The sequence below is a fragment of the Halichoerus grypus genome, chromosome 13 (assembly GCF_964656455.1).
Source record: "Halichoerus grypus chromosome 13, mHalGry1.hap1.1, whole genome shotgun sequence".
Taxonomy (NCBI): Eukaryota; Metazoa; Chordata; class Mammalia; order Carnivora; family Phocidae; genus Halichoerus; species Halichoerus grypus.
The window spans coordinates 86172353-86200058 of record NC_135724.1 but is presented as its reverse complement, the minus strand read 5'-3'; the positions used below and the strand labels follow the sequence as shown (position 1 = coordinate 86200058).

Genomic DNA, 27706 nt, shown 5'->3' with positions numbered 1-27706 from the left:
GAACCAGAGCTTTACACAACATGAATAAATCTTACAAATAACACTGACAAAAAACAGCAAATCACAAAACTATATAAAAAATACATACAATATTAGTCCATTTACAAAAAGTTAAAAAATGAGCTGAACTAAATTGTTTAAAGATACATACATTGACAAAACTGTACATAAAAGCAAAGAAATTATGATCACAGAAGTCGGGATAGTGGTTATCTCTAGAAGTGAGGATGAGATTTGTGACCAGTAAGGAGCATAGTAGGTTGACCAGTAAGGAGCATTTTGGTACAGGCAATTTCTATTTCTTGTCCATAGTGGTTATAACCATTCTTTAAGCAGTATATACAAGTTTTATGCTTTCTAATCCATATCTGATATATATCACAAAAAAAGTAAATTAAAAATTTTTTTAGGTTATTATCACATACTACCTAATATAAAAACTAATCTCACCTGTACAAAAGGGAAGTTTTCTAATTCCCCTCTTCCAAATGATAGGAAAGCTAAGATGCTATACCTTGCAAACAGGGGTAAATGGTCAAGTTGCTTTGGCTAACAGATACAAAAACAAGTGAAATAACGTTTTAAACTACATTTAAAAATATCAGATATTATTATTATTTTTACCATATATAGCCTTTGCTCTGGGTAAGCCTACTAAAATTCCAACCAGATGGCACATTCACAGATTCTACTGGCCCATGACCTTCCACAAGTTTATAACTGTTAATGGGTAAAAAATTAAAACTGAACACAAAATAAACTCCGGAGGAGAAAGGCAGCCAAGAGACTTTTGTGAGCAAGAATGTAATTTTATTTATGGTCATTGATTCAATAAATAGCCTTATATAGAGAGAGCTGTTTGCCACTAAAACATACCTGAAGTCTTTGGCAGGGAAATGGAGGATAAAAAGAGGTTTATATAACTTCACCCATGCTTGGAAAACAATGAGTTCTAGTAACAGGAGATAAAGTCAATCAAGTAAACAACAAAAATTAACCGAGTACCTACTGAAATCAAGAAAAATTTCACCCTGCCTATGTTCACAAGATACTATGTTGAATGTAATACAAAGAAAGGTTCGGTATAGCCCATGGTTTAAGGGAAGTGCAATCAAGCACAGTGTGCAGTACTTAGGCAGACACATAAAAGCCTAAGACATAGTCCTAAATATGAAAGCAAAAACTCTTTTTTTTTTTTTTTTAAGATTTATTTATTTATTTGAGAGAGCAAGAATGAGAGAGAGAGAGTACATGAGAGGGGGGAGGGTTAGAGGGAGAAGCAGGCTCCCCGCTGAGCAGAGAGCCCGATGCGGGACTCGATCCAGGGACTCCAGGATCATGACCTGAGCCGAAGGCAGTCGCTTAACCAACTGAGCCACCCAGGTGCCCCAAGCAAAAACTCTTTTTAAAAAACATGCGTAGGGATGTCTGGGTGGCTCAGTGGTTAAGTGTCTGCCTTCGGCTCAGGTCATGATCCCAGGGTCCTGGGTTCGAGTCCCACTTCGGGCTCCTTGTTCAGAAGGGAGACTGCTTCTCCCTCTGCCTGCCGCCCCCCCCCCCCCCGCTTGTGCTCTCTCTCTCTCTGACAAATAAAAAAATGCCTAATTTGTACCTAATTTAAATCAAGAGCAGGATAAGGGGTAGGGAAGGGAGGACGTGCATTGTGTGAAAGGCTTTCCCTGGGGAGGTTCAGGTCCAAGTCTGTGCTGGTGAGGTTCATAGGAATACTCTTCTAAAACCCTGCTTCCCAATATTTCTATTCAAATGAAATCAGGTTACAAAGAATATCAAAAGTGATCTTCTTGGGCAAATTAAGTCACGTAAGTGTAATAAAGTATCTGCCTTGAGTGTTATTTAACAATGGCTAGTCTGGCCACTTTCTTCTCTCTTCAGTTTGCTTCTCTGAGTCATTGTTTCATCAGCTAGTCCCCTCAAAGATTCCCTATGGATTTCTCCAATTTACCATATTTATTTTTAACTTAATAGACTATTTTGGTCTTTTTCAGATTATTACTTCCATGTGTTTTTTGCTGTTAAAAATATTCTTTGATGGAGGAAAAAGGAAAACTGGAGGATGGTTGACATTCTTAACCTGGAAAAATTGGAATTTTTCCTACACCAAGAAAACAGAATGTGTGGGAACCAGTGAACTAGTGGTTGCTAAGGTCCTTTAGGCTCTGGTTATGTGAAAGGTATGAGAACTGAAGCCAGAGAAACTAAAGGTCACATCCTAGGCCAAACTAGATCCCACATCTTTATAAAGCTCTGACCCACTGTCACGCCAGAAGTCACCTTAGAGCAGTGGTTCTCAGCCAGGAGAAATTTTGCCTCCCCCAGGAGACATCTGGCAATATTTGAAGATATTTTGGTTTTTACAACCTCAAAGGTAGGGGGAGGTGGTTTGCTTCTAGCATCTAGTGGATAAAGTCTGTTAAACATCCTAATGTGCAGACAGCCCCCTATAACAAATAATCATCCAGTCCAACAGATAAATAATGCAGAGACTGAGAATCTCTGCTTAGCTCTCTCTACTACATAACTAATACTTTATTAACTTAATCATGTATGAATTCAAATTTCAGCAAAGGAGACAAACATTAGGGAAATCTGAATCACAGAAAGATATGTGGCCCAAGATTACTTTGGCAGGCAATGACAATACAGTACCAAGACTTCTACTCTCCAGTTTTACTTACATAGTCACAGTCTGTGTCTGAAATTCAAAATCCTATCTTCATTAGGTATCATATTTCAGTGGCTTAAAAAGCATATATGGAGAAAGGCTTTGGAACAAGACAATCCTATACTCAAATTCTAGCTCTAACAACTTACTGGCTATAAATAAGACCTTAGGAATGTCCCTCAACCTTACTAGGATTCCATTTCTTCACTATAATATGAGATTAGTAATATCCTCCTCACAGAGTTGTTTTAAGGATTAAATGAAAAATGTATTTAAAACACTGAGCACATCTGTCTAGAATATAATAAATACTAAATACTGTGTTTAATTTGAAGGGGGACTGTAGTTAAGAGTTGGACTTTTGAAAATCTGTTCTGCTACTTACTATAAAATTTGAACAAGTTATTTCATGACTTTGAGCCTCAATTTCCTTATCTGTGAAATGGAGCTAATATCATCCTTCTCATGGGAAAGTGATGAGAGCCAATAAGATAAAGTTTGTAAAGCACTACTTGGAACTCAGAAAGTGTTCAACATACAGAACTATTTTGATTACTAAAGTGGGCCCAATAAAACCCAATCACATTTTCCACATACAAAAGCTCTCCCATTTACATCCTGAACTATATTTTGTCTAATTTTGTGCCATTTGGCCTGGTTAGAGAAGTAGTTGTTACATTTCTCTTAAAATCTTTTCATAGCTAGGAAATACATCTCTCTTCCTAGTCCTCTCTCAATCAGGAAGGTTTTTTGTTTGTTTATACCTTAAATATATATAATTTTTGTTTGTCAATTATACCTCAATAAAAGGAAAGTTTTTTTACTTGATCTTTTTGGTATGAATAATTTTACATAGGATGTATTTTTACTCTGTTTTCACCATTAAATTGTAATTACCTAGAAGGCCTGAGCAACAAACCTAATACTTTTTGGACAACAAAGTCTCTGAGCTATTTCCTAGCCCCACTAGCAATGTTACCAAGATATCAGTATCAGAAAACTCACCTCTTGGCAGGACCATACTGTGCTTAGAGTGACTAGAGGCTTCAAACAACTCTGTTTCCTAACTTTAATAATCAATGAATAGCAAAAAAGTGTACTTTTTAGTAGGCAATCTCTCAGTATTCAAAGTTATAGTTAAAATAATTACCTAGAAGAAAAGGGAAACCTATTGACTTGTCTAAAATATCTCAGTGTATCATAATGACAAATTTACAAGTAATTCACAGAATTATTCCATTATTTATGGTCACACTTCTCTTATTTATTTCAAAAGCTAAGTCACTAAAAGTTCAAATCCAACACAAAAAGAGTTTGCTCACCTCTGGAGATTTCTGTATATTCTGGAATACGGCATAGGCAATAAGTGAACTTGAGCCTATAACACTGACAGAGATAAAAGATAATCATTAAAAGAGGACTATTGGGGCTCCTTCATTTTTCCTAATGATTTTTTATAGCTTTACTGATATATAATAGATGTAAAATAAATTGCACATTTTTCTAAAATATGGAATGCTTCATGAATTTGTGTGTCATCCTTGCATAGGGGCCATGCTAATCTTCTCTGTATCATTCCTACTGGTTTTGCAAATCAATCCTGTTGACCAAGTCCTTTGATTTTCAGATGTCATTCCTCAATCTGTTTTTTTGTTATTGTTGATGTTACATTTTATTAATCAGAAAATATCAACATGGTAAAGAACAGCATTTCTCCCTAAAGAGTAAAAGCAAATACTCAGGGGGAAAATGCAGAAAACTTTAGAATTCTACAGCTTTGCTTCTACTACTTTAAACAGTCATAGTACATGAGATTAAATAAATTTACCTCAGAGTAGCCATAACAAATTGTATCCACTGTATTGCAGAAAAAACCTAAATAAAACAAGAGAATAAAATTAAAACTTTTACATTTAATATCCAACCTTACTCCAATTTCACTGTTTATTAACTGTGCAGAGCACAAAGTCTTCAGTGTCTAATCAAAATACTCTACAAGTCTGAGAAGGAGCAGAAAGGCCTCTGGAAAGGCAAGGTGGCTCCTTGTGTCCTCTCTTATTGCTCCATCTCTGGAAACAGTAAGATAAAAAGAACAGAGAAGTGGACAGAAAATGACTAAATGAAAAGAGAGTTGGATGAAAAGATTTAAAAAGGAAAGAATAAAATTAAGATGAGGCAGGAAAAGTTCAATTTTGAGAGAGAACAGACAGATGTGTGAAAAGAATGGGTAAAAGGAAAGGTAAACAAATAGTAAATATAGTCGGCTGAGAGCTAGAGAAAAAATAGAATAGTAAGCAATAAAGAAACAGGAAGAAGTAGTAAAGAGATACTGCGAGTGAAAAATACAGAACAAGGAGGAAGAAAGGGGGAGCAAAAAGAAAGAGACAACTTATAATCTCACCAAGTCCCAATTGTCCTCCAGAATGCTAGCCTCCAGCAGGAAGGCCATAGGGTCTTCAGCCCCAGCTATGCTTAAACAGCCCAATCCTTCTCAGGTTCTGAATCTTGAAGCACTGAACAAGTGGCTCCACCCCTAGCCCAGATGGGCCCCTCCCTACCAATACTGCCCTGTATCTTGAGGACAAGGAAAGAAGGTGGGGACAAGTGGAGGAGAAAGCCAAGCAGAAAGAACAAAAATAGAAAGAGCAGGTGACAAGGAAACAAAGTTCTGAAAAGCATTAAGAATTGTAAGAAGAGGAAGAGACAGGAATAATAAAAAATAGAATGGTGAAAAGATAAATAGAGCTGCAAGAGAGAAGTGGAACAGAAAAAAGGGAGAGAAAAATAAGTAAGAAAGGAGGTCTGCTTAAAACTTGCCCCATTTAGGGACAAAAGCCTGTGATGGAAAAGAGAGACTGCATATTAAAGCAATCAATAAATTTTTAATAATACCAAGAAAAGCTGTGAAGAGAAGGTGTTGTTAATATCTCATATTTAATAGTAACATGTGAAATATTCTGTACCAAAAATTCCCACCAGAAATATATTAAATTACACGATTCATTTAATATACTTATGTTTATATAACCACTCTGTATAAAGCATTGTGCCACAGAAGATACAAATAAGAGACAGACCCAGACTTCCAGGAGCTTATAACATAGCAGGAAAAATGGCCTGAATACCAGAATCTCAAATTATCTGCATACAAAAAAATACACACTGCCTATCATTTGAACAATATTCGGAAGAACTGGTGAAATTTGGACAAAGACTATGGTAAGGAGAAAGCAGAAGGAAGAACATTTCATTTATATAACCATTTATCTTTCATCTAACTATACTTTCATACACTCTACAAATATTTATTGATAACATAAATTGGATCATTTGCATAGGTTCAGTGATTTAGTGATTTAAATATGTGATTCATTTATTCATATGAGGTTAATATACAATTCATTTATTCACCATAGTGTGGAGTAGAAGAAGGGACATCGTTAAATAGAGGTAGGTTCTGGTGGGAAACTTTAAATTGGAGGCAGGCTCTAACCACTTTGCTTAGATCATTAGATAAACAGGGGCACCTGAGTGGCTCAGTCGTTAAGCATCTGCCTTCAGCTCAGGACATGATCCCAAGGTCCTGGGATCGAGCCCCACATCGGGCTCCCAGCTCAGCGGGAAAGCCTGCTTCTCCCTCTCCCATTCCCCCTGCTTGTGTTCCCTCTCCCGCTGTGTCTCTCTCTGTCAAATAAATAAATAAAATCTTTATTAAAAAATCATTAGATAAACAAAAAACACAAGTAGATTTCTGGTTCAGAAATCCCTACCATAAGGTCTCAGGGAGTGTTCTGAGGCCTCTAATCATATATCTATCTAATAAGGGTGAGAGGACTAATGACAGTCTCACCAAGTGATAAGAGAATGTTTTTGAACAAAGGACTCTTGTTCAATCAAGAACAATCTCAGATTGTTCAAGGAACAACCATGCCAAATCAGTCTGCTGCTCTTGACATTAAGAACTTTTCTCTCTTGCCACCTCTTCTAAAATGTCTTATGCCACTGACCAAATTCCCATGTGGGGATTTACCTTTCCATTTTTCTCTCTAGATTAGTACCCTATTTTTTGTATATTTAGCATCATTTCCCCCTTGAAATATCTTTTGAAACATAATCTTCCCATCTTCCTTTTCTGCAAGGGCTAACCCAAGCCCAAATGAAGTGAGTGATACTTATTTTTAGTTTTCTCTTCTTTCACTTAGCTCCTTAGTAAGCTCAGAAACATCACAGCTCACTTAATGTAATGGGTTACTACATTTCATGTATCAATTAAATTAACAGATATTCATTAAACTTCTACCATGAGCAAGTTACTACTGTGGATACAAAGTCAAGAAAGACACCTTCCTAGTAAAATATTTTTTATTTAAGCAAAACTTAAATACGATTTCTAGTAATAACATCTACCAATTATCAAGTGCTATCTATGTGTAAGGCTCTATGCTAAGCATTTTAATTGTCAACACAACCTTTGAGGTAAGAAGTAATATTCCCATTTTTTAAAAAAAAATTTTAGTAGACTCTACACCCAATGTGAGGCTTGAACTCACGGCCCTAAGGTCAAGAGTCCCATGTTCTACCAACTGAGCTAACCAGGCACCCCAGTAATGTTCCCATTTTTCAGACGAAGAAACTGAGGCTTAAAGAAGTCACTTCTAGTGGTTACAGAGTTACCAAGTGGTACTCAAATCAATTCAAATCCAGTCATTCTGACTTCAATAGTTTGCACTCTTAACACACACAATATCCTAATGGAGAACTAGTTAATAGGAACACAGGGAAAGATAATGTTAAAAATTAATGGAACATCAGGGCGCCTGAGTGGCTCAGTCAGTTGGGCATCTGCCTTCAGCTCAGGTCATGATCCCAGAGCCCTGGGATTGAGCCCCACATCGGGCTCCCTGCTCAGTGGAGAGCCTGCTTCTCCCTCTGCCTGCCACTCTGACTATCTGTGCTCTCTCTCTCTCTGTCAAATAAATAAATAAAATCTTTTTAAAAAAATTAATGTAACATCTGGGACGCCGAGGGAGCTCAGTCATTTAAGCGTCTGCCTTCAGATCAGGTCATGCTCCTAGGGTCCTGGGATGGAGTCCCACATCAGGTTCCTTGCTCAGTGGGGAGCTTGCTTCTCCCTCTGCCTGCAGCTCCCCCGGCCTGCTACTTGTGCTCTCTGACGAATAAATAAATAAAGCCTTAAAAAAAAAAACAACTAATGTGGGGTGCCTGGGTGGCTCAGTGGGTTGAGCATCTGCCTTCAGCTCAGGTCATGATCTCAGGATCCTGGGATCCAGCCCCATGTCGGGCTCCCTGCTCGGTGGGGAGCATGCTTCTCTCTCCTTCTGCCCCTACCCCCACCCCGTGCTCTCTCTAGCTCTCTCAAATTGATAAATAAAATCTTAAAAAAAAAAAAAAAAAACTAATGTAACATCAAGGTAGCTCTTCTGCTAGGCAATTGCTTCTTAGATATAACAAATGCATAAGCAACAAAAGAAAAAACAGATAAATTGGTCTTCTTCAAACTTAAAAAATTTTCTGCTTCAAAGGATACCATCAAGAAAGTGAAGACAAGCCACAGAATGGAAAAAAATATTTATAAACCATACACCTAATAATGGACTTATATAGAGAATATATAAAGAACTCCTACAGGGGCACCTGGGTGGGTCAGTCAGTTAAGCCTCTGACTCTTGATTTTGGCTCAGGTCATGATCTCAAGATGATGGGATCAAACCCCACGACAGGCTCCATGCTCAGCAGGGAGTCTGCTTGAGATTCTCTCTCCCTCTCCCCCCACTCACGTGCACACTCTCTAAATAAATAAGTAAATAAATAAATAAATAAAATCTTTTAAAAAAAAACTCCTACAATTCAATAATAAAAATACAACCCAATTTAAAAATGAGCAAAGGGCGCCTGGGTGGCTCAGTCGTTAAGTGTCTGCCTTCGGCTCAGGTCATGACCCCAGGGTCCTGGGATCGAGCCCCGAATCAGGCTCCCTGCTCCGCAGGAAGTCTGCTTCTCCCTCTCCCACTCCCCCTGCTTGTGTTCCTGCTCTTGCTAGCTCTCTCTGTCAGATAAATAAATAAAATCTTAAAAAAAAAAACGGGCAAAGGTTTTAAATAGAAATTTCTCCCCCCAAATAAACAAATGACTAGTCACCATAGGAAAAGATGATTAACATCATAAGCCAGCAGGGAAATAGATTAAAATCACAATGAGATAACATTTCTCATTTTATTATAGCTATCTCATTTTATTATAGCTTTATAATAATATCTCATTTTATTATAGCTATCTCATTTTATTATATATAATATGCTCTTGCTATCTCTCTCTGTCAAATAAATAAATCTTTAAAAAAAAAAAGATAATAGCAAGTGTTGCTGAAAATGTGGAGGAATAGAAACTCTTATACACTGCTGGTGAGAATGTAAAATGCTGCAACCACTTTGGCAGTTCCTAAAAAGGTTAAACATATATGACTCAGCTGCTAGGTATAAACTCAGTTCTACTTCTAGGTATATACCCATGAGAAATTAAACATATGTCCACACAAAAACTTGAACACAAATGTTTATAATGTTGTTATTCATAAAAGACAAAAGGTAGAAACACAAGTGTCCATCAACTGGTGAATGGATAAATAAAACGTAGTATACCCACATAATGAAATATTATTCAACAATTAAAAGCAAAGAAGTACTGATGCATTCTACAACATGAAGAACCTTGAAAACATTATGCTAAATGAAAGAAGCCAATCACAAAAGACCACATATTGTATGATTCCATTTGTATAAATGTCCAAAACAAGCAAATTTATAGACACATAAAGTAAATTAGCAGTTGCCTAGAACTAGGAAGGTTAATTTGGGAGAGAATGGGGAGTGACTACTGATGGGCACAAGATTTCTTTTTAGGGTGACAAAAATATTCTAAAATTAGGCAGTGGTGATGGTTGCACACTTTATGAATATACTAAAACTCACTGAATTGTATACTTTAAAAGGATAAACTGTAAATAGGAAAATTTTATAGGGATACAGTAATTGTCCCTTGCTGAAATTCATGGTGTAATGATTAATGGATAACATGTTTCTGTCTTTCCTACTGAAAAGAATAATATTTAGAATAAAAAGTGTAAAACAAACATTGTAAGAGGGAACTGAAGATAAAGATTGTAAGAGAGCACCTGACTGCTCTAAATGAATCCACCACTCCTGGTCTGAACAAATTACACTTTAGGACTTTGATAAAACTTGCAGGTTAACCCAATAAACCACTGAATGAAATCCGAGAGTTTGTGTAAAAATGGGAAAATTGTTAGGAATTGTAGAAAATTGTAGAAATTTCTAGAAATTATAGAAAATTGGTGATAACTAAATTTTTAATTTTTATAAGGAGAAAGGATGGTGGAATCTGAAAACCGTAGGTCAAAGATCTCAGTACTGATCCCAAATAAGATTCTAAAATGAACTATCTAAAAGGTGTGCTTTTAAACAATTAAAAAAAAAGTAATCTCTAAAAATGGATTTATAAAAAAATCATGTCAGACTACCCCACTCTCTCTTTGGATAGAATTACCAGACACAGTATATATGGTATTTTGACAAAGCATTTGGTGAGAAATTTCATGATATAAAAGTAAGGAGAGACACCTGAGTGGCTCAGCTGGGTGAGTGTCCAACTCTTGGTTTCGGCTTAGGTTGTGATCTCAGGCTCATAAGATCAAGCCCCACGTCAGGCTCCACGTTCAGCAGGTCTGCTTGGGATTCTCTCTCTCCCTCTCCCTCTGCTCCTCCCCTGCTTACACTCTCCCTCTCTCTTGAATAAATAAATAAAATCTTTAAAAAAAATAATGAGGGGTGCCTGGGTGGCTCAGCTGGTTAAGCATCTGCCTTCAGCTCAGGTCATGATCTTAGGGTCCTGGGATCTAGTTCCGCATTAGGCTTCCTGCTCAGCGGGAAGTCTGCTTCTCCCTCTCCCCCTCCCTCTGCCCCACTCATGCTCTCTCTCTCAAATAAATCAATAAAATCTTAAAAAAAAAAAAAAAGGAACTATAGACCAAGGGGAAGTATAATTAAGGGCATTTCTTGCACAAATAAGCCTAAGGGAGTGCTAACTAATTGATAAATATCAACTTAGAAATGACTTCTAGTGGAGTGAATCAGCATTCTGACTTGGCACAGTTCTGTAAAACACTTTCATTACTTGAGAGAAAATACAGTGGGCACATTTATCAAATGTGTGTGTGTGCTATTACTGTTGCGTAACAACTTTCCACAAATTTAGTGGCTTAAAACACACATTTATCATCTCACAGCTTCTGTGGGTCACGAGTACAATAGCTTAGCTTAGTTGGATCCTCTGCTTCAGGGCCTCTCACAAGGCTATAATCAAGATATCAACCAGGACTGAGTCTCATCTGAAGGCTCAAATGGGGAAGGGTTCTGCTTTCAAGTTCACAAAGTTGTTGGTCTAATTCAGTTCTTTGAGGGTTGTTGATCTAAGGGCCTAAGTTCCAAACTAATTGTTGGCCAAACACTTCACTCAGTCCTTTGCCACATGGATTTCTGCAAGATGTCTTCCTATCAAAATGGAAGTCAGAACCTTATGTAACAAAATCACTGAAGTGATATTTCATCACCTCTCCTATATTCTATTGACCACAGATCTTGCCAATAGCCAAGGAGAAAGGATCACATGAGAGGGTAAATACCAAAAGGCAGGGATTATTGGAGACTATCTTAGGGTCTGCCACTGTGTTTTCACCCAATGTATCAAGTACTTTTCCAATTCAGATCATTTATAATAGCTTCCCTCTCTCTGGAATGTTCTTCCATCAGATAATCGTATGACTGGCTCCTTCTCATCCTTCAAGTATCAGCTTAAACGTCATTACCTCAGAGATGTAACATTTATCAAATTCCAAAATACCATGTTTGTTTGTGCTGTCTGCTTTCCCCTAGTATACTGTAACATCCTTGAGGACAGGCAACCTATCTGTCTAACTCACCCCAATATCTTCAGTACCTAAAACAGTGCCTAGAATAGGTACTCAGTATTTACTGAATAAATGTACTCAAATAGATGACAGACTTAAGACCTAATAAGACCTAAATACTTCAGAATAATGAGTTTTATTTAATAAGATAAAAGTTAATAGAAGTAAATATAAGTATACTGTCCTTGCATCTAAAATACCAACTGGACAAAGATTAGGATGAAAAAGTAGCAACATTTTACTTTAGAAATCTAGAGCAGGGGCCCCTGGGTGGCTCAGTCGGTTGAGCGTCTGCCTTCGGCTCAGGTCATGATCCCAGTGTCCTGGCATCCAGCCCTGCATGGGGCTCCCTGCTCGGTGGGGAGCCTGCTTCTCCCTCTCCCACTCCCCTGCTTGTGCTCCCTCTCTCACTCTCTAACAAATAAATAAAATCTTTTAAAAAAATCTAGAGCAGTGCTATCCAATAAAAATATAAGTCATAGATGTAATTTAAAATTAAAAAGTTTCCAGTGGGGGTGGCTGTGTGGCTCAGTCAGTTAAGTGTCTGCCTTGGGCTCAGGTCATGATCCCAGAGTCCTGGGATCGAGTCCCACATCTGGCTCCCTGCTCAGCGGGGAGTCTGCTTCTCCCTCTGCCCTTCACCCTGCCCATGCTCTCTCTCTCTCTCTTTTTCTCTCAAATAAATAAAATCTTTAAAAAAAACCAAATAAATAAAAGTTTCTAGTGACCACATTAAAAAAGCAAAAACAGATGAAATTTTAATAAATTTTACTTAACCTAAATATCCAAATTTTGTCCTTTCAACATGCAATCAATATAAAAAAATCACTGATATATTTTACATTTGTAATTTTGTACTTTGAAATTCAGTGTGCATTTTACTCTTATAACAACATCTCAATTCAGAGTAGCCACATTTCAAGAGCTCAGTAGCTACGTGTGATATTATAAATGTCATTTTTATTTAGATATAATTTAGATATAACTAGATTTTGGAGGCTCTTGCATTTGGATTTTATCCTACAAAAATGCAATAAATTTCTATAATCAAGCAAATTTCCAAGAAAATAAATGGTATGACATAATAACCATAATAGCTAGTCTTTAAGTGAATATGTACTATATGGCAGATACTGTTATAAATGCTTTATAACTAGTGTTAACTAATTTAATCCACTCACAATCCTATGAGACAAGTATTATTATTATCCCCATTTTACATGATAACATTGCAATAACACGTTGGCAGTGTGCAGGAAAGATTAAAGGGGGAAGAGATTGGCAAGGGCTAAGTTACTTTTATTTACTTACTTATATCCCACTTTGACCTAGATAGTATTTCAGGTGGCTTATAAGAGTACTAAAATAAGACAAAATAACATGAATTAAAAGTGGGACAAAAAGAAGAAAAACATCTCTGTTGAAATGATTTGATCCATGGATGTTAAAATCTGATTTTTTTAATGCTACTTCATTGAAAAAAAGATATTAAAATAACAGAAATCCAAAATAAAGTTTCCTACAATCTCATCAGCTAGTCAGAACATTCTTTTTATTGATGTTACTTTAAGTCCTTGTCCCCATACATATCCAATTTCTACCTGTTTGTAGTAATTTTATGGCTAGTATTTTATATTCTACATTTTTCTCAACATTATTCCATAATAATTTTATTCTCTTTTGTTAGTCTTATTTTCTTTCTCTCCATTCCTCTGGACTGTAACCAATGCTAAAAGCCTAATGTATTTCTCTACATCTTTCTCTATGCTTGTTAAAATATATCCAAATAGGGACAAAGGACACAGCAGCTCTTTGGGTCGCTGGAAGCATGCACCAAAGAAAAGGAAATGAAAACTGAAACCACCCCTCAGGTGACAGCAACTTCCCTGACAAGACTTCCCACCAGCCCAGACCACCCAGATAATTTGAGCTAAATCCCTGAAGGACCTTGGAATGACCCCTGGAATAACCTGCAATTACCTTTACCTTATTATAATACTAAAATCTCTGCCCAAGGAGGAGCCTCCACCTCATTTACATAACATACAAAGTATGTATAGGCAGGTTTTCTTAAGATGCACACAGGATTTTATGCCCGCCTCTACATACAATGACAAGGCTTCCCTATCTAAATATTCATCCTGGGGCGCCTGGTTGGCTCAGTCGGAAGAGCACGGAAGAGCATACAACTCATGAGTTTGAGCCCTGTATTGGCTATAGAGATTACTAAAAAATAAGTAAGTAAATAAAAACTAACTAACTATTCATCCTATCTGTAAACAAAAAGCACCCGTTCGCCCTCTCTTGGAGTGAATTCACAGCTTTAGAAGCTATTTCCCATGATCTCCTTATTTGGTGCAAATAAAGTTCTTTGTGCAACAGAAACAAAACCATACCCAAGTGCATACATACATAATAGGGGTTGTTATGTTTATGTTACGTTATAGTTGCAGGGTTTTAAAAATGGGATCACATATTTCTGTACACATTTCTTTTCTCATCTAGTATTTCACGGAAATAGCTCTAACCCATTCTGATAGCTGTATAACATTCTACATAAGATCATTTCTCTAGGGGCACCTGGCTGGCTCAGTCAGTAGAGCATATAACTCTTGGTCTTGGCGTCTTGAGTTCAGGCTCCACATTGGGTGTTGAGCCTACTTAAAAAAAAAAAAAGATCATTTATCCAACACTTACTCTCAGAGACATGGGAGTTCTCCTCCAGTTTTGTTTTTCTTCCTTTTCTTTTTTTTTTTTTTCTTCAGCAAACAATGCTGCAATAAATATCCCTAATCTCTGCACTTATAACCTCCTTCAGTGCTGATGACCTTGCTACTAAAGAATAAATTCCAGAGTGGAATTCTTTTAGTTCTCAAATATTTCAAGTTCTTTCTCACCCTAGAACCTTTGCACTTGCTCTTTTCTTTTCCTAAAGTGTTTCCTTAACACACACCAACCTGCAATTTCATATTTATTTATAATTATTTAATGTCTTTCTCATCACGAGTCTAAGTTCCTTGAGAGCTCAATCCTATCCATCCTTTAGGTCTTACCTCAGCTTACACATACTTGTTTGTAGAAGTTTCCCATGAACTCCAATCCCAATTGATCCCTCCATCATATTTTTTCATAGGTCTTCAACTTTTCTTTCTAGAAATTATCACAATTTGTAATTATATATTTATTTGTGTGATAATTTAATGCTGGTTTCCTCAACTAGGTCTGCAGGGAGCACATCTATTTTGTTCACCAGTGTAACCCTTACCCTCAGAAGAGTGCAGGGTGCCTGAAAAATGTAGTTGTTAAATATTGAAACATTGAAAGAATTTTTTTAATGTAGAAGGCACTTTTTTCTAGATTTGTTTGAGAGAGAGAGAAAGAGAGAGAGAGTGTGTGTGTATGCAGCAGGAGCAGGGAGGAGGGGCAGAGGGAGAGGGAGAAGCAGACTCCCTGCTGAGCAAGGAGCCTGACGCGGGGCTTGATCCCAGGACTCCCGGATCATGACCTGAGCTGAAGGCAGACGCTTAACAACTGAGCCACCCAGGTGCCCCTAGTGAAACATTTCATTTAGAAGTCTAGACCTTCTTTCTTCAGTTTGCTGTAATCTACATTCACTGAGTAGAACTTGTATTGATCATTGGGACCCAGTCTGTTCCAGGATTCTGGGTTATTCTTCCTATCCCAACTGACATCTGGATTGCACAAGGCCAAGGGCAAGACATACAGCGCTGTTCCAGTACCTGCTGCCCCAATAAATATGAAAAGGGGGATTAAGCTTGGATGCTTCTTGGACTGAGCACCTGGCCTAACTTGGCTGTAGCAGAGCCCTCCAGCAGAGCAGAAGTAAAAATCAAATATGCAAGGCCTGGAACTAAAGTAGTCCCTACCAGAAGGAGCAATTTTTCAAAGGATGGTCAGGGTAGATCTTAGGAAGTTGACATATGAGCAAAGACTTAAGGGTAGTGAAGGAGCCAGCCATATGAATATCTTAAAGAAAAGTTTTAGAGGGAGAAAGCCAGTACAAAGGCCCTGAGGCAAGAACATGCCTTGTATACACAAGGGATAGCAAAGAAGTCAACGAGACTGTGGACACACTGGCTTGATGATGTTAGAAGAAAAAGACTGAAATTTATTAGTTGCTTTAGCAGAACCATGCCACTTTTTTCCTCCTCACTCCAGCTCCTACATTAGGTCATGTGCACACTCATTTTGATGTGGAGAACAAAGGCAAAAGAAATACAGAAACAATTAAACTTCCTTATGACTTTCAGCCCATTGACAAGTACTTGGGACTGGCAGGGTGACCCTCCTCCAGAACTCAACTGCCTCAATGTTAGTGCTTTGCTAGGGGCCAAAGGCAACCTTAGCTTGACATTATCCTAACTTCCAGGATCCTGTAAGTCCACTTTAACAGATGAAAATCCCTTTGGAAACTTCCTTTATCTCTACCGCCCTAAGATATATGTTAGCAATCCTCCAAACATACGGCCCACTGATATACATCTGAAGGGTCTTATGATTAAGGTTTTACTGGACAGTAATAAATGACCCCTCAAGGTCCTGGAACCTTGCTTCCAAATTCCTTAGAGACTTACACTATCCCTAACCCCCTCCCAACTTGGAAGTATATAATCAGTCACTCCTCACAACTCCAGTGCAGCTCTTTCTGCTCACAGGTCCTTTCCCTGCAGTATAATAAAAACACCTTTTTGCACCATAAAATGTCTCAATTCTTTATTGACCATAAGGCTCAACGATCTCGCATCAACTTAACATGCCCTGCCTCTTCCTTCCTACCTCTCTACAATTCCCAGCCTTTTTTGATTTTCCACATGAGTGTCAACTATGGGATTGCATAACTTCCTAAATATGGAGAATTATACCTGGCTTATTTGTGTAGATTGTTGTCAGGGTCCTGAAGCTAAGAATCTAATCATATTATAAAGCAATTGACTGGGACCAGGGCACTACTGAAAGGAAGCACTGAGACAATTATTGTACTGCATTGAATTGTTGCAATTCATAGCAAAAGTACCGATATTTCCCTTCCCTCTCCCACCAATCCTCTTCCTTCACTTTTTTTCAAAACCTACTTCAAAACTATGACTAGAAAGTCATTCCTGATTGATCATGTTAACTAGGTGTACCCAAAGCACTTACATGTTCAGAAGTGAATAATTTAAAAAGTCTAAACATCTTATAAAGGGTTCTAAAAACTCTTAATAGCTCCTTATTGAGTACAGGACAAAACAGAAAATTCTTAGTTTGATTTTCAAGACTTTCCCCTACCTGGGCTTAAAACTGTCTTACTAACTAGTGTTTTGAGAACTCTCTCCAGCCAAGTCAGTCTCGCCAAACCATCATGCTTATTCTCACTTCTGCTCCCTTTTCATTTGTTCTCCACCTAAAATGTTCTTTCTTCCAAGGCTTAACTCCATTTCCACTTCCTACACGAAGGCTTCTTTAACTGCTTTAGCTCATCATTTTCCCCTCACCTTCTATCATTTGTCTATGTAGCTCATTTTATTTAATAACTTATTAGAGCAAACTCAAAATAAATTTTTCCAAACCCCCCAAAACACATACACATTGACTCTTTCTTTCAAAATTTCTATATAAACTGGTTGTCCATTATAAGATCCTATGATCTTTGATGATTTTATACACCCACACATTAGACATATACAATGGCTAATATGGTGCTAAGCCCCTCATAATGTATATATAATTTATTCTCTTACCTCACACCATTTGTTCATAAGTTTTGTGAATTCCACCCTACAAAATTTCTCAATTCGACCCTTCCCTCTCATTGTGTGCTACTGCAGGACCTTAACCTCTCTCACCTAGACTACTACAATTGACCCTTAACTAGTCTCCCTGACTTCAACCTTCTCCCTTCTTCCAATCCACTCCCTTGACTCCTTTTTTTGCCCCCCACTCCCTTCACTCTTAAGTGACAGCAAATCCAACTTAACTCTCCTGGTTAACACCTGTGGTGGCTCCAAACCTTTCAGCTTGATGAGAACCTTTGCAATGTTCCTCGGTTTACCTTTACAGAGTCATCATGTTTTTCCCCTTTCTAGAAATATCCTTCTGTGTTTGCCTTGTAAATGCCTCCTCCTCCTTCACGATCCAGTTCAAAAGTCATTTCGTCTTCAACTTTCCCTGAGCAGGACTAACTGAATTTCCATTTATGTTTTCACAACACTCTAATGGTCTTATTACTATTTATTACTTATTACTTATTACTATTGCTCTGTCTCCTCCTCCCCAACACTGTGAGTTCCTTCAGTCCAGAGCTCTGTCTCGTTCACCTCTATTCCGTATTCCCGCAGGCAAAACCAGGATCTGGTTTAAACCGTGCCCTGAACAAATATCTAGGGAATACAATTATTAGGACTTTTTTGTTTTGAAGACCTCCAGGAGCCCAGGACGTAGCTGGGCGAGTACTCCGCTTTCAGTAAAGCCTGTTTTTACAGGAGCCCGGCGTCTTGCCGCTGAGGCACTCACCACAAAGCAGGCGCTGGGCAGGGTTCAGGGGTGGCCCTGACCCCCATGCTGACGAACAGCCGCGTCTGCGTGACCTACTCGGGTCCTGGCTAAGGGAGCTGTGGGAGTATGACCGACCTCGTGAGGATGGTAGCACAGACTGACAGACTAAAGTAGTAGCGGCTCCCAATGGACTGCCAGACGGGCCAAAAGCAGGAACAAATGATGGCCACCCTCGTCATCTTCGAAAGTAAAGAGAGCGAACTAATCGCTGCAAGACGCCAGACACGCGCTTCGAGCCTCTCCTCACGCAGAGGAGGACGGGAAAAGGGCAGGAGGACTGCGAGCCTCGCCGAGTGCGCGTGCGCAGCAGCCTCTTTCCGCCACCCGCGGCCCCGCCCCCACACCCTAGGCCTGCGCGAGCTTCGCCGAGTGCGCGCGCGCGCGGCAGCCCCATTTCCCCGCCCCTCACGTGGCCCCTCCCTGTCACCCTAGGCCGGCTCGAGCCTCACAGGCTGTACACGTGCGCGCATCCGAGCCGGCCCTGCAAGTCACGTGACCCCCGACTTCGCGTTTTCTCTACTCCAGCCTTCCTAGCTCCTACTGCCAGAATCCGGCGTTATGGCTTCCGGCGTGGCCCGCGCCGCTTCTCTCTCCCCGGTATTTCCCCTTCTCTTATTCCTCCTGCTCCTTTCCGCTCCGCATGGCGGTAGCGGCCTGCACACCAAGGGCGCTCTTCCCCTGGATACAGTCACTTTCTACAAGGTAACGGGGGTGGGGGAATCGCGCGCAGGTGCAGCCTGAGCACCTGGGGGAGCGCACACCCGTGGGGAAGAAGGCAGGGCTGGCAGAAGGTAGTCTGTAGCGACGGTCCCAGGGCTTCCCTCCATCCTAAAGGGCTGGTGGACTCTGGGCCGGGGCCATACCGTGACCATGGGGCACACAGAAGCCAGGGTCCCCGCGCACCCTTGCCTTTGCAGTATTTGTACTTCCTCTTTTGCAAAAGAGCTGCAGAGATGCAGTCTAGGGAACCAGGGGCCCCTTCCCCGCACCTAGGGGGAGAGGGCGGTGCCGGGCAAGATCCAATCCTCGAGTCCCAAGTGGAAGGCCTGGAGGGCGGTGCGAGGCGGACGCCACAGTGCTCCCAGCTGTGGTGGGGCTGGGGAGGTGAGGGAGGTGGTTGGAAACCCGGCGTGTTAACTGGCGTTTCCGCGCCCCTCTTCCCTTGGTGTGGAGTGCACCCTGCTTTGCAATATGCAAACAATGTTCAGAGATCCTGTGTCTTCCTGAAAAGTGCAAGCGTTAAGAATAAGGGAACTCTGTAGGGAATATCTTGGGCTTAGGGACAAAATGAAAAAAATCGGGTCAAGACTTGGAAGGATTCGCCTGGGTAAATGGACGTTGGAAATGTTGAAGGCTGAATGCAGTCCCAACTCTCTCCTCTGGCACCTGTCTTCACCCACCGGCAGCTTTCAACTTCGCCTACAAGGTGGGCAAACTAAGCATTGAGAGAGAAGCCATTCGTTTTATTTTCTTAATTTGTACCCATTGCTGGGAAGCGAAGTTCTAAGTTCTAAATCTGTCTCAAACGGTTGAACTCTTTCTATTCTCAAAAGGTTTCCTTGTCCTAGATTTGGCATCTGTGGCTTATTCAAATGTTTAAAAGTGTAGGTATGGCTAGTTGGTTGTCAGGCACACCCACAGCACCCTATGCTTTTGGGGCCTTTATTGGGAAGATCACACCCCACCCCCAAGAGCAGGAATGGCATAACATCACAGACCAAGTGTGACTTAGAGGGAAATTTTGCACTGTAAAGTTAATAGTATTTCCTGTTCAGTTGGTGCCTCTCTGTTTTTATTGCTACCACGCTGGTCTCCGTTGTCCTTACAGTAGTCTTGCAGGTCTCACTGCTCAGCCTTTCCTCCCCCCTCCTGACCATTCTCCCTTTTGTTCCCTCAGCTCCAGCCATACATGCTTTCTGTCCTTTGAGTATTCCTAGCTCATCGCTGACATGGGCCCTTTGCACTGGCTGTTCCTTCTGACTAGAACATTCTTTGCCCAATCTTTGAAAGGCTGGCTGGTTCTCATCATTCAGGCTTAGGTTAAATATTACTCACCTTCTCAGAGTCCTTCCTTGACTTCCTCTTCCCCCTGTCAAAAGAGCCAGTCACATTAGTTGGATTTCTCTGTGGAGCACTCATCACTCATTTTTTACCCTTGTCTATTTTATCATCTCCCACACTGGAATATGAAGAACTGCCTTGTCTGTTTTGTTCCCTGATCATCTGCACGACCTAGCAGGTTACCTGTCACATAGAAGATAATAATAATTTGTTGAATGAATGAACAAATGTCTTCAGTCCCTTTCTAGATCTTCCTTCCATCACCACTGAACAAAAGGGGAGCTACCTGGTAATACGTCCAGGGGCCTTGTGCTTTGTCTTTCAGCAATTTCCAGTGTCTTTTTTTGTTTCTTGCTCTTCATCATCACTAGAAATAAGAGACCCTGCCTGCTTTTTTTACTGCTTTGTTCACTTAGAGCAGTGTCTGGCACGTGATAGGTCCTCGGTACCTTTTTATTCAATGAATGAATGATGAATTCATCTTCATCTTGAGGAAGCAAGTTGCCTAAATATAGGATATGGTGGAGTCGATTCCTTAAGGATAAAGAAAGGAGACAGATTTCTAAAGCAATTAAGAGGTACAGACTGATTAATGAAAAGGAAAAAATTCACTGTGCAAATGTGTGCCATTCAAAACCATTCTGCCGATGGCTTAAAATGGCAGAATAAAAGATGGAGGCCTCTCCATTCTGTTTCAGTGTTAGACCACCATATAATTATTAATTATTCCATAATACGAATGTAGGCTCCTTGAAGGTAGGGATCCTGTGTTGTGCTTTGAAAATATTTTTCTCCCAGACGTATGTAGCATCTGCTACCATAGCCTACCCTAGTTGTGTTCGTCTGTCAAATATTTTCAGAGCATCTGCTACATGCCAGGCACTCTTGGGCAATAGGGATAGAGCAGAAAACAAGTCGACAAGGCCTTTGTACTCATAATGTACGTTCTAGTGGAGAGGACAGACAACAAACACGCAGATAAGAATTTTAGTGAGTGGTTAATGCTGTGAAGAAAGCACAGCAGGGTAACGTGATAGAGGAGGGTGAAAATGAAGCAGTGCTAGCATGCTATGAGTGGAGGAGGCCTCTCCATGGGGGGGGGGGGGCACATTTGAACTGAGCTTTGAATGAAGGAGTTGGGGAAAGTGTATTCCAGCCTTCCAACCAGCAGAGACAGCAAATGAAAAGGCCCTAAGTGGAAATGAGTTTGTTGTGCTGAGCTGAAATAAGGACAGTCAGGCCAGAGGGATGTGATCTGATTTATATTTTAAGTCTTACCTGTGGGGCACCTGGGTGGCTCAGGTGGCTCAAATAAACAAATAAAATCTTTATTTTAGAGATAAATTTTCAAGAGAGAGAGAGGGAGAAGCACGCTCCCTGCTGAGTAGGTGCCTGATGTGAGACTCAATCCCAGCTCGGGATCATGACCTGAGCCAAAGCAGATGCTTAGCCGACTGAGCCACCCAGGCGCCCCAATAAATAAAATCTTAAAAAAAAAAATCCTACCTGCCTTTAGGCCCCCAGAGCTCAGATTTTGGGGGTCAGTGATCACTTAAAAAACTGCCTGTTCTGGTAGCTTCTCCTTTCCTTGTGTCCCGAGGCAGTGTTAAATATTTTTTAAAAGCTAAAACCAAATAGACAATCAACACACAGTGAGGAACAAAGACTAACAAAAACTGGAATGATGTCAGTTTGTGACTTAATTATGACAGTGATTGTCTATGATGAAAAATTGGCCAGAAGTGATCACTTTGATTAGAAAAGCAAAAAATTATAGGAGAAGGAGAGGGCAGTTTGTTAGAATAAAGCTGTGCATTGGGAGAAACCGTCAAAACAAAGATCTTGGGGATTCCTCTAAAATTTAAACAGAATTACTGTATGACCCAGCATTTCCACTCCTAGGTATATACCCAAAAGAAATGAAAACAGGCATTCAAACAAACATTTGTACACAAATGTTTATAACAGTGCTATTCACAAATAGCCAAAAGGTGGGAACAGCTCAAATGTCCATCACCTGATGAATAAATAAATAAAATGTGGCCTATCCATACAGTGGAATATATTTTCCCACAAAAAGGAATGAAATACTGAGACATGCTACAACATGGGTGAACCTTGAAAGCATGATGCTGAGTGAAAGAAGCCAGGTACCAAAGGCTGCATATTGTAGGATGCCATCAGAGTGACCTCATAGAGACAAAAAGCAGATAAGTGATTGCCAGGGGCTGGGGAGAGAAGGAGGAATGGGAAGTGACTGCTTAAAATGTGTATGGGTATGTGATTCCTTTTCAGGAATGTTCTGGAATTGATATTAGTGATTGTTGCACGCTAGTGTTAATGGACTAAATTTCACTGTATTGTACACTTTATTTTATTTTTTTTATTTGATTATTTGAGAGAGAGCACAAGCAGAGTGAGCGGCAGGCAGAGGGAGAAGCAGGCTCCCCACTGAGCAGGGAGCCCCATGTGGGACTCGATCCCAGGACCCTGGGATCATGACCTGAGCTGAAGGCAGACACTAAACCGTCTGAGCCACCCAGGCGCCCTATTGTACACTTTAAAATGGCTAAAATGGTGACTGTTGTGTGATGAGAATTTTACCACAATTGAAACAAAGGTCTTGACCCTGACAGTTTAGGACCTGGAGATCTAGCCAAAGGAACTGTGGTCTAGGGAGGGGACATTGTCCTAAGCCTGCCTCTCAGCAACTTCCTGTGAGCCCTGAAACTGCATAGTTCAGCCTTCGGCTCCCTAGCCAAAGCACCTCCATGGGTGCCAGATGGTTGGTTGGTTGGTTTTAGTCGGATTTCTTGTTCATTGTTTACTGAGAAAGGCCCTCTGGGATGATGGGCATACCATGGGGCCAGTGGGGCCAATGTAGTATTTTCTAAGGGTTCCCTTAATCTTACTGAAAAGGCCACTGGAAGAAAAGGCCTTAATAGAGCTGCAGCTTTGTTTATTCTTAGCAGGGTTGTATATGTCTTTGATTACTATGAACCAGTACCTAATGGGGTACCAAACACCAATAAATTATTAAATGATTCAATGGGTCAATGAATGAATGAATGAATATTAGTGTGTGAGCACTTATCTCCCTTGCAGGCATGGTTTCCATTCTGTTTCTTAAACAAGGGTCCCTTGAGAAAGGGAATTAGCCCCAAAGGTCCCTGGAATCCTGGACTTGCTCAGCTCTCTGTGCCCTCAGGTCATTCCCAAAAGCAAGTTCGTCTTGGTGAAGTTCGACACCCAGTACCCCTACGGTGAGAAACAGGATGAGTTCAAGCGTCTGGCTGAAAACTCGGCCTCCAGCGATGATCTCTTGGTGGCAGAGGTGGGGATCTCAGGTATGGACAAGTCCAGCATGACTGTGGAGGGCAGAAGGGGAGGAAGCTAGGAATTCTTTCCGTCCTTGTAGGTGGAATACCCAACACTTTTCTAAGCCACACAGGAGTGTAAGTGGGATCATGGCCTCGAGAATCTGGTACCCGTGGCAGGCTTAGCTTGAGCAGATTCTGATACCACAGAACCTCAGTTCGTCCTTGCAGGTGCCCAAGGGAAGGGGATTCCCCCATCCTTCACCCTCCACCCCACACTGACATTAAACCTACTCTGAGAATCTGGAGCTCTCCTTGCAGGGGACTGTGGTCAGAGGAGGTATCATGCTTCCTAGGGTCTCCATAGTCACTTCTCCATCTTCTTTTCGGCTGTTTTTTTACCAAAACGATTGGATTTTGGCTTTAACTCAAATCCATCAGAGCTACCACTAAATCAAGGACAGCTGTCAACCACAGTGACCACTCTTAATAATAATAGTTGTCAGCACGTGGTGGTTCCCCGTCTGTAAAGGTGTGCACAGAGAGTGCACTTTGCATCTTCACTTGAACCCTGCCTAAAAAGTGAGGCACATTTTCTCCATTTTTATACTTGAGGAAAACTGAAGCTCAAGGAACTAAATGACTTGTTTCAGGCCATGGAGTAGTAGGAAGTGGCTCATCCAGAATTCCACCTGAGTATTTATTCCCAAGTGCAGTGGTTCTTCCCTCTCTCAGCTTCCTTCCAGCTGGGATGCCCCAGTTCCCTAGCTAGCTGGAGAGTCTGGTCCTGGGTAGAGAGAGTTGCCACACTTTTCCAGGGCAGTCAGTTCTGACCCAGCTGCAAATCCACTCCCTTGGGGCTTTTAGAAAAATAGCTGACATTTATCAAACATTTACCATGTGCCAGGCCCCTGTGCTAAGTGTTATCCATGTATCTTATCGTTGTGACAACTCTAGGAATAAAGTACTATGACCCCTGTACTTCATGCTTAGAGTACCGTGCTCAAGATTATACAGTTTGAAGTGGCAGCATGAGGACTGGAACCCCACACTTCCTATACTACTGCCCCGTAACAGGCAGCCTTGGCCCTTTCTTTTTGGCAAGGTATAGGAAACCTGTTGTCACAGCATCAGTCCTTGGCACTGCTGCTGCCTGTTAGGAAGTACACAGCAAATACCATAGATTGCACTGGACTCTCCAGGTTAAGTGCACTTTTCTCCCCATTGGGTCTTCCCAACACCTCACATGTGGTAGAGACTCTGCCTGTTACCTATCCATGTTCCCCTTGCTCACTAAGCTCCAGCCAGAATGGCACTTGCAAGCCTTCAGTCCACCCAGCTTAGTCCTGCCTCAGAGCTTTGACACTTTCAGTCCTTCCTACCTGAGACATTCTTCCCAGATTATCACGTGTCTGGCCTCCTTGAAACTCCAGTCCTTCATCTCGTATCATCTCCGTAGAAGGGCCTTCCATGACCACCCAAAGTAGGCCTTCTTACCTACTGTCACATCACCCCATTTTATTTTTATCTTTTTGGCAGTAATTATGTACGTTTGTTTACCATCTCTCTTCTTTTTTTTTTTTTTTAAAGATTTTATTTATTTATTTGACAGAGAGAGAGAGAGCACAAGCAGGGGGAGCGGCAGGCAGAGGAAGAAGCAGGCTCCCCACTGAGCAGGGAGTCAGACGTGGGGCTCAATCCCAGGACCCTGGGATCATGACCTGAGCCCAAGGCAGCCAGTTAACTGACTGAGCCACCCAGGTGCCCTTAAGATTTTATTTTTAAGTAATCGCCGCACCCAATGTGGGGCTCGAACTCACAACCCTGAGATCAAAGAATCACATGCTCCACCAACTGAGCCAGCCAGGCGCCCCTACCATCTCTCTTCTTACCCTTAAAAGACTATAAGCTCCTTGAGGTCAGAGAAGTTGTAACTCTTAATCATAACTAGATCCGTAGCACTCAGAACAGAACCTGGCATATAGTGGGCATAGAATAAATATTCAGAAGAATTCCCATTTTGCAGATGAGGAAAGTGAAGTTCAGAGAGGTTAAATGACTAATGCCGCGTGGCTAGGAGCAGAGGAGAAATGTAAACACAACCAGGATCCTTCCTGCTGTCAGCTCAGATAGGCCTCATAGCAATCTCCTGCCCTGCATTCCTCTTGGTCTTGCTCCTCATACCTGATTTCTGTTCACAGATTATGGAGATAAGCTGAATATGGAGCTGAGTGAGAAATACAAGCTGGACAAAGAGAACTACCCAGTCTTCTACCTCTTTCGGGATGGGGACTTTGAGAACCCAGTCCTGTATAGTGGGGCGGTTAAGGTTGGAGCCATCCAACGCTGGCTGAAGGGGCAAGGAGTCTACCTAGGTATGCCTGGTTGCCTGCCTGCATATGACACCCTTGCTGGGGAGTTCATCAGGGCCTCAGGCGTGGAGGCCCGCCAGGCCCTCTTGAAGCAGGGGCAGGACATCCTCGCAAATGTAAAGGAGACTGAGAAGAAGTGGGCTGAGCAATACCTGAAGATCATGGGGAAGGTCTTAGACCAAGGTGAGGACTTCCCAGCGTCAGAAATGACCCGGATAACCAAGCTGATTGAGAAGAACAAGATGAGTGATGGGAAGAAGGAAGAGCTCCAGAAGAGCTTAAACATCTTGACTGCTTTCCAGAAGAAGGGGGTCGAGAAGGAGGAGCTGTAAAAAGGCACTCCGGGTTTTCCAGGGTTTGGTGGGAGTGGGGAGGGGAGCGTTACCTGCTGGCTGTGAGAGACCCTCCTGGGATGTAAGAGAGTGATGGTTAAAGTGGCACTAAGCTCAGAAATCTGAGCATGCCCAAACATTGACCGTGCTTGGGACATCACTATAGCCAGTCTGTGTATAACTGGAGCACTTACCAGATGGCTTGTGAAATTCCCCCTCTGAAGGAATTGGTGCTATAAAGAAGAGTGTATGGCCCAGGTCCTTGACAGGTGTTATTTTGACCCAATTAAAGTTTCTGTGTTTTGGTTAAAAGGGATCTGAAGCCATTCAGTTTTCTTTCACAAATTATACTTTGGCCTGTGATCTGCTTTCTCCTTTGAATTTATTTTTTAATCTAAGCCGGTATGGAGCGCACTCTACCACGGTAATTGACTATCCTTTTAATAGTGTAGAAACTGGTCCCAGCTCAAGGCCTACCTATATTACTTTCCACCGGTGTTCAAATTCCAGTGGACTGATTGTGGGTGGCAAAATGCATTGTCCTTTTTCTGGTCCTTAAAGTGGAATGGCAACTTTTTTTTAAAGATTTTATTTATTTATTTGACAGCACAAGCAGGGGGAGCAACAGGCAGAGAGAGAGGGAGAAGCAGGCTCCCCACTGAGCAGGGAGCCTGATGCGGGGCTCGAGCCCGGGACGCTGGGACCACCACCTGAGCCAAAGGCAGACGCCTAACCGACTGAGCCACCCAGGTGCCCGTGGAATGGCAACGTTAAAGAAGCTCAGTGTAATCATTTTCCATACTCCATGAAAAACAGAGAGCAAATTCTTAGTTTTACTGATAAAAGCAGATGGTTTTTTTTTTTGAGTTGGATTTAGATAGCAAAATAATAGAATTCAGTCTAATTCGAAAGTTTTTTTAAAAAGGGGATTGTTTTCCATCTAAGCTACTTTGTCACTGTCAGTTACTAAGTACCAATATTAAAGAAGTGGAGTGGGAGACCACTGTACTGACTTAAATCTGTTTTCAGGAGTGATGAGCAATTACCTGCAATGGTAAGGTTCATGATACCATCTCCACTTTCGTATTTAACTACTTGGAAATACCAAAGTGCAGCTCCTGAAACAGCCACACAAAGAAATTTGAGTTGAACGGAGTTAGTCTGTGTTCCTCCATTTCAGCCAGATTGGTATTTAAAGTCACTGGAAACTAAAAAATGCAGGAAAATCCATGTGTTGAATTGGATGGAACAAAAACAATTGTGGTAGCTTAGGCTCACAATTCAAACCAACTAAGTAAAAGATGTTCAGGGGCACCTAGGTGGCTCAGTGGGTTGAGCGTCTGACTGGATTTCGGCTCAGGTCATGATCTCAGGGTCATGGG

At 41.1% G+C, this 27706-nt stretch overlaps 2 protein-coding genes and 1 non-coding gene across 4 annotated transcripts in view; 1 reads left to right on the top strand and 2 right to left on the bottom strand.

Annotated features, from left to right (window-relative positions):
• The window catches only part of TMEM116 (transmembrane protein 116), an 85038-nt gene extending 66551 nt beyond the window's left edge, over positions 1-18487 (bottom strand). For both annotated transcript variants that reach the window (XM_078060954.1, XM_036076636.2), the window contains exons 1-3: positions 18201-18487; positions 4512-4558; positions 4006-4069 (exon numbers count right to left, since the gene is read on the bottom strand). In XM_078060954.1, coding sequence (XP_077917080.1) covers positions 4006-4069; positions 4512-4525 — 78 coding nt within the window. In that variant the 5' untranslated portion in view covers positions 4526-4558; positions 18201-18487. The remainder of the gene's footprint in view (positions 1-4005; positions 4070-4511; positions 4559-18200) is intronic.
• On the bottom strand, positions 4188-4291 carry LOC118525762 (U6 spliceosomal RNA). The gene has a single exon (XR_004912302.1). It is a non-coding gene; the product is annotated as a U6 spliceosomal RNA (small nuclear RNA).
• Positions 18488-18656: 169 nt separating the features above from the next.
• ERP29 (endoplasmic reticulum protein 29) lies at positions 18657-26640 on the top strand. Its single transcript, XM_036076638.2, has 3 exons — positions 18657-18944; positions 23512-23650; positions 25822-26640. Exons 1-3 carry the CDS (start codon positions 18801-18803, stop codon positions 26322-26324), a joined length of 786 nt encoding a protein of 261 aa, XP_035932531.1. The 5' UTR covers positions 18657-18800; the 3' UTR covers positions 26325-26640.
• The last annotated feature ends 1066 nt before the right edge of the window (positions 26641-27706 follow it).

What these genes read in the sequence shown, in the direction of transcription:
- ERP29 (XM_036076638.2), top strand. Translation starts at nt 18,801, where the DNA reads ATGGCTTCCGGCGTGGCCCGCGCCGCTTCTCTCTCCCCGGTATTTCCC. An exon ending in ATACAGTCACTTTCTACAAG is followed by an intron (nt 18,945 to 23,511) that starts GTAACGGGGGTG and finishes CTGTGCCCTCAG; the next exon opens with GTCATTCCCAAAAGCAAGTT. An exon ending in GGCAGAGGTGGGGATCTCAG is followed by an intron (nt 23,651 to 25,821) that starts GTATGGACAAGT and finishes TTCTGTTCACAG; the next exon opens with ATTATGGAGATAAGCTGAAT.